The 6600-nt window shown below is 44.0% G+C and overlaps 1 protein-coding gene across 1 annotated transcript; it reads right to left on the reverse strand.

Annotated features, from left to right (window-relative positions):
• Nucleotides 1-372: 372 nt before the first annotated feature.
• On the reverse strand, nt 373-6220 carry LOC142584140 (uncharacterized). Its single transcript, XM_075694312.1, has 3 exons — nt 6149-6220; nt 3431-3552; nt 373-571 (listed from the first exon to the last, which is right to left on the reverse strand). The coding sequence occupies exons 1-3, from the start codon at nt 6188-6190 to the stop codon at nt 427-429; spliced, it is 309 nt and encodes a 102-aa protein (XP_075550427.1). The 5' UTR covers nt 6191-6220; the 3' UTR covers nt 373-426.
• Nucleotides 6221-6600: the final 380 nt, after the last annotated feature.

The following is a 6600-nucleotide window of genomic DNA, read 5'->3' on the forward strand; positions in this document are numbered from 1 at the left end:
CATTACCGCTTCTTTCCTGATAAATGTAAAGATATGCGAGAAACCGCGACTCACTGTGAAAATAATGCTGCCTATTACGGTCACTGTTATATAACTAATTTAGTCCACCACCACATATGCCTAATTTTATTGGTGAATCGGCGATATTATATATCAGACCGTGAAAAGTGAGTCGTGCGTCGTCCGGCTTGCGTAGCTCCAGCAGAGATGTTTTTCGACATCAGAAGATTAAGGTAGGAGGTAAGGTTTAAGATTAGGAGGTAAGCTCTTAAAACGCAGTGGAACTTCATAAGATGTCCATTTTACTTAAGTATGAGAAAGAAAGTTTCCAAGTTTTCCAAAAATATATGCCTATTACCTTGAGTTGTTTCCATGTTCTTTATTACACCTACGAATAAAATTGGCAAAATATGCGGCCATAATTGATTATGCTGAACAAGAGACATTGGTTTGGACCTTTGTCATGTCCCCGATGTCAAATACAAAGACCAGGCTAGTCTCTGTGATATGCTGCATCTCGACCTCGGTGAAAGCGGTCGTCGCTGGTAAGGTCGAAGCTGATGATTGGAGCCTGAAAAATACAAATAACCAGTATGCTTATAGCATATGCAAAACTAGATTCACCCACAAGCTAAATAGTTCTGCCACAAATCCTTTTAACATGTTGTCGAAAACACGGCAATAGTTCTCTGAATGCTCTAGTCAGTTTCATGTAACATGTATTTGAACATACACCAAAGAACCACTTTGATATTGACTATAGCCTTCTCGTAGAGTCGTCTGAAAAGGGGGAGTTTTTGGTTCTTCGACTTCAGGCTTCTTGTGTTCAACGAGTACTCACGTAGTTATTATTAGTGTCTTCACTCTGACTATTATTAACCAGTGACATAAAATGCGACTGTGCTGGATGTATGGATGTTATAAATATTCCTGTAGAAACGGGGCAGTGGCCGATTGCGCCCAGGTTCTGATTTTTAATTTCCTTCTGTTGTCATAATTGCCAGTTAAGAGCCCGTACTTACAAACCGTAGACCTGATAGAAATGTGTTACCCAATTCGAATGCGTGTCCTGTCCTTATTCCGTCTATATTCTGCTCGTATTTTCATCTTCTATGCCAGAGACTCATTTGCCTTTTCTTTTGTATCTGTTAAGCAAAAACGTGAATAAGGGTCCTTTTACCTTCGAGCGAAGGTAAAAGAACCGTATTTAAAGGTAAAATGACGTCCTTTATTCCTCCATTTGGAAACTGCTACATGTTTGAGGGAGTCGTGATGACACCTGGGGCTCAGCTACGAATTTATTATTTTAAAATAGAGTCTGTGCCTCGCTTAACCCTCGTGCTAAAATGTAGACCTTCTATGCAATTTAACTATGCAGTGACTAAGGAAGGAAGAATAATTCAACTTCTTCAATTCTAGACATCACTGTAAGTTGATGAGAACGCCGCACAACACGGAAATGTAACGTTGTCTTCCTGTGCGAGTCACCCACATGTCGATTGTATCCTTTGATTCATTATCAATTGTTATCACGACTGAGCTACTTTGTTCCTCTTTATTTATCTGCATGTATCCCTTACCATGGGCTCAATGTAGGTTTTGTATCATGAGACTGTCCCACTTTATTTTGTTACTTCCATCTTATAGCAATCCTTATGCTATTCGTATCAAATCACTTTCGGTTAAATCAGTCTCCACTCTACAGTTTGGTTCCAAGCCCATATGGGCGATTTCATGGAAGGGCAGCGGAAGTTTGACGAATCCGCTCATAGGGCCACGCGAGGACTTGCCAGCTGCGTTATTCTGTGGACCAAGCTCACCATGCACTTCTATTTAAGACGTAGATAGTTCGCTCTTCCAAACAAGTGTCTTAACAAAGCGCAGTCAGTCACTCTCCTCTTACTACAGGCGAACTCGTACACCAATCCTTGGCGTATGAGCTGAATTGACCCGAACTACAATGGATCATTCAATTGTGCACAGTGTAGTGGACATGTGAACTTGGGACACATGTGTGGATGCGCGACGCAAGCCTCCTATCTGGAGGACAAGAACAAGTGGGACGACGCTCTCAGGAGCAGCGAGCTACGTGACCAACTTTGGGCTGTCCAGAAGGCTTGCGAGGCAGCGGAGACCCTCGGGCTCTTGGTCCCGATGTGGGAGGTGCCCTCTACGCCGTGACGAACAGTCGGGTGTCCTTCAGGACCGTTTTCGGAAAGTTGCTCAATCTCTTCGCCAAAATAACCAACCCTCGCGAAATAAGCGTCACAAAAACTATTGCAGACGAACTAGATAGCGGGGCACAGACTCCCTCTGCCTGTGCATGCATCGAGGATGGTAACGGCGCCTACTGCCAATTCAAGGTCGTTGAGAGCCCGCGGCGAACATTCACCTCCACCGGTTGATACAGACATTGAATGGCCTTTCCTGCCCTCTAGGCCCACAGCGATGCCAGCGGGCCCTAGTGGTCCTCTGCACCATGACGCCGAGAATGATAGGGCCAATGAAACCGGTAACACTACAGGCAAGCAAGGAGATGGACACATTGAGAAGGAAAGCGTTCAGAAAATACTCAAGCACCTGGCAGAGTCAATGCGCGTGATTCTCGGTGGTCTCCCGAATCCGGCTGCTAAAGGTGCCCTGCCGGTAGTCACTATGCTGCAGCCGCTTATCGCAGCTCTTTACATGCTGTAAAGCTTTTGCTTGGCGCATGTCCTGCTCACGCAGGGGAGGCCCACACACCAGCATCGTCTTAGCGCCTTTATCTTTAGGTTCACTGGAACTAGAGACTACAGACTAGATACGGAACCCGAAAGTGGCTTCATGGGTGAGATTTCTGAATGTTCATCATCAGAATGTTTAACTTGCTTTCACTGTTGCGCATCCCTCTTTCTGTGTCATCATCATCGTCCCTCATCAGACCTTTATGTCCCGGTCCTCCTTCCCCCTGTGCAGAGTAGCAGGCTAGAGCGCGTTAGCTCAGGCCGACCTCTCTGCCTTCTTTCAAATACATTATCTCTCTCTTCACCACCACAACCAAAGTAGGGCAGAGTTTAATGTTTTTCGGGTGAATTAAGAAACCTCAATATGAACGCGACTTCACAACAGCCCTTTGCATGTATGGTCTCACGGCCTGTGTGATCTATATACTTCCTTTATTGCGCCTCGATAACCGTTTATATTACGAGCGCCGAATTATTATAATTTGCTCCTGGTGTCCACGTACTCATTACGCCATCGCCTTTTCCGAATACTCAGAGCCGTTATTTTTTCTGACTATTGTACGCTATGCAGATATCACCGGTGCGTTATTAAATTTCAAGATGTGCTTGATCGCTTATTTTGTTATATAACTCGCTTATTCCTAAGTACGTTACGTTAATTCCAGGGTCTATGTGCCAGTCTAAATTTGCTGCTTCCACACGCTTACCCTTTAAAATCTTCACTTTCTCTGACGACATCCCACGCAACGTGGTGACTGCAGTGCTGTGCCTCATCCTTGCTAGCCCGCGAATTGCGTTTCCTTGTGCTGTTGTCGCAGAACACAAGTACCTGTTGGTATCAAACGAAGTGAAATGCCATAAACTTCGTCAAAAAAATGTGGCTGTTGGCTATTTGCTTAAGGTGCTAGCTTTGGAAATGTGCGCTTTATTAAATAGGCAAACAGCCAGAAAAGTATCGACGTGCCCCGTATGAAACACACCAGGCGATTTGTTAACTGTACGAAGAACGCGCTGTGCGAGATGACCTTGTGGTGCGGTGCTGGCTACTTTGGCCTAACAGGGAGGTGGGATAAACGAGAAGAGGCACCAACGCCGGTGCAACTGCTGTCTGCTGCAAGCTCCCCGATATCACATTGCGCCCGCCACTATAGGTGCAAATGCGAACCAATTTTTTTAATGAGAGGCACGCGTGTTAACGTACCTTTCATAGCTCGGAGCCAAAAAAGAGATTTACCTAATCGGTGGCAGTCGATAGAGTCAGACCTGGGTAGACATGTCTGCGCATGTGATTAGGCCGCATATATGCTTTTTTTTTTCTGAAAATAAAAAGCTGATAGACTGCGTTTGGTGTTCTCGTTGGTGTGCTCGCTCCAGTCAGGTCCTTTCGTTATTCTTACGGAATAACTGTAGTCTCCGTAGAAGTGGGCCATAAAAAAAAAGAAAATGCCAGTATAAGTCTTATTTTTGACTTTTCCTGATAGTGCCAAAATAGTAAATCTTCCTTCTGAACAAAGTTGCTCTTACGGGTCGTCTTAACGCTAGGAACATGTTTTAAGCAGTGAAGTTTATAAGTGCTATGCTTAGGGTGCATAGCTGCTTGCCGCAGTTAAAGCTTTCGTCTTTGCTATGACATGTATAGTTCAGTGCTGGTTATGTCATGTTTTTACTATCATTCACCATTTTAAGCTTAACAGGCCTCCTCACATCTTTGAACGCGCCGGCCAAGCATTCTCGTCTGTAGACGCTCGGCTCATACGTCACCTTTTCCGTGTGACTGCATGGAATGCACCGATATGCAAAATGAAACAGCTGTGGTGCAGTCTTAAATCGGTAGTCAACTGTCCCCGTTCCACATGGCTCTCCAAAATTAATGTATTACAATGCATTCAATTATTATAAACTAAACATGCACACGGGTGATTTAAAACCGCGCATATATTAGAAAGCCTGATCACATGACTACAATGACCGCGTAATAACTATCTTCTCTTCGTCATTTGAAACAATAGACGAACCACTTCCGTAACGTCCCTCTAAAACTACCAGAGCCAAATCTTTTGACGACCATCAGATAGGCAATGAGTGTTAGTTCATCTAGTGAAGTATGTGAATGTCATCCTTTTGAAAGCAGTTCGTTCTTGCAAGGTTTTAAGCGGTATGTCTCACAGACAACCGCGTTTAACTCCTGTTAGATTCGGTTTCTAGCCCAATTATTTCAAGTAAAGGACCGGGGAAAACGTGTCGTCTCCGTTTTGTCAAGAAATCTAAACCTTGACTATATTCACCGCGAAGAAAAAAGCACCAGTAGCAGTAACAAGTAGCAGCTAATCCCAAAAGGTACAAACTAGAATGTCTGATAAATTGCCAAAATTGCAGTGACATATTTATTTTAAAGATAGGAGACGTTGTTGCCGTCCACCCCTGGCGCCCATAGCCTTGTATTTCAAATTCCGCCGAACGTTTACAGCCTCATTTGTACAAAGCACCTTGACTTTATGCCATTCTCTGCTTCTCCTGTCTGATTCACAAATGTTTGGTCAAGTACGAGAAATCAGAATTGCGGGCTAAGTGACCAGTGGCGAGAGAGAGCCGTCATTATAGTGCAGGCCACTGTCTTAAATATTCTACTTTACTCACTGATTCAAAGAAAAAGAAGGAGATATAACCGTAAAGGTGATGGTTTACAAATACAAATAGACAGCAACTTAGAGCGTTCACTCAAGCTGCTTTTCCTGTATCAGATTCAACAATAGATGGCGATAATGTCGTGATATTGAAGGGTACAGATTTTGTTGCCACTGGCAGCTGAAAATTTATTGCAGAGGTTGGCGTCTTGAAGATATTGTGTATAAAATCATATTTAGGCGTTAAAGAGTCAGGCAGGCAAGAACCATTAAAACACACTGAGCGCTGACTTTGGAATAAGTCTGGTCCAGTCAGAGTGATCACTTTTTAACAGTCTGGCGCCACTTCAGGCCATTGAGATTTAGTATGCGTTCCGTGGTATTAACCGCCTTTTGGTTTTTTTTTCACTAGTCGAATAATTGTCACGACATTTGACTGCCACTGGCGAAGCACCTTTTTATCAACGCAAATCAAATGAAAAATGCCCTTTAAGCAAAAACGAAAGAAAGCCTGGGGATCATAAAATAAACGACAAGAACAAGCTATATACGAATACCACAACAAGAATCTCATAAGGCAAAATGCCACACAAGAACGGTAAACCAGTCTAATGCGTCCCGTTGAATATTTAATAAAAGCTGTTTTTTTACATGGCTTACACTGGGCAACAGAGACGGCAATCTTCACGCCGGCGTTTCCTGTGGCCTTTTGGGCCCAGTGCTACCCTACTGTTGTGTACACGCGCGTTTGAAAGCAGTGGTGCATTGGGCTTTAATTCAGTCAAGAGGAGGCGTTCTTACCGTATTGCTTATGCAGTAAACCGACTGGTCATGGTTCGGCATATCTAATTCGTCGAAGATACCGTACCGAAACCCAGCCCATTCGCGGACAAACTGGTACGCTGAAAGAAAGCAATGTACGGCGTCATTAGGTGCTTATCGATCCGTAAGCATTACAGGCAGCGGACGCGCATCAATCAGGAAAGAAGTGCAATAAATATGCATGATATCTCAAGCGTATCAATTAATTTTATCAGAGTGCCAAACAATGTAGTGAGCAATTGAAATATGATTTCTGTGAAGGCGGTAGCATAGCAATTCCCGGCCAAGGGAGTCAGTGCGCTGACCCAATAGTGCCTTCGATCTGTTCCATGGCACCACTGAAGATATATGTTTAGCAACTCCATAGCGTACGTTTAGCGAACGCTAAGCACATTATACGTGCATGACTTCCGCTGAAGCATAACTACCTT

Source organism: Dermacentor variabilis, chromosome 6 (assembly GCF_050947875.1).
Source record: "Dermacentor variabilis isolate Ectoservices chromosome 6, ASM5094787v1, whole genome shotgun sequence".
Taxonomy (NCBI): Eukaryota; Metazoa; Arthropoda; class Arachnida; order Ixodida; family Ixodidae; genus Dermacentor; species Dermacentor variabilis.

What these genes read in the sequence shown, in the direction of transcription:
- LOC142584140 (XM_075694312.1), bottom strand. Translation starts at nt 6,190, where the DNA reads ATGCCGAACCATGACCAGTCGGTTTACTGCATAAGCAATACG. An exon ending in TTTACTGCATAAGCAATACG is followed by an intron (nt 3,553 to 6,148) that starts GTAAGAACGCCT and finishes TGATACCAACAG; the next exon opens with GTACTTGTGTTCTGCGACAA. An exon ending in GAAAGTGAAGATTTTAAAGG is followed by an intron (nt 572 to 3,430) that starts GTAAGCGTGTGG and finishes TGTATTTTTCAG; the next exon opens with GCTCCAATCATCAGCTTCGA.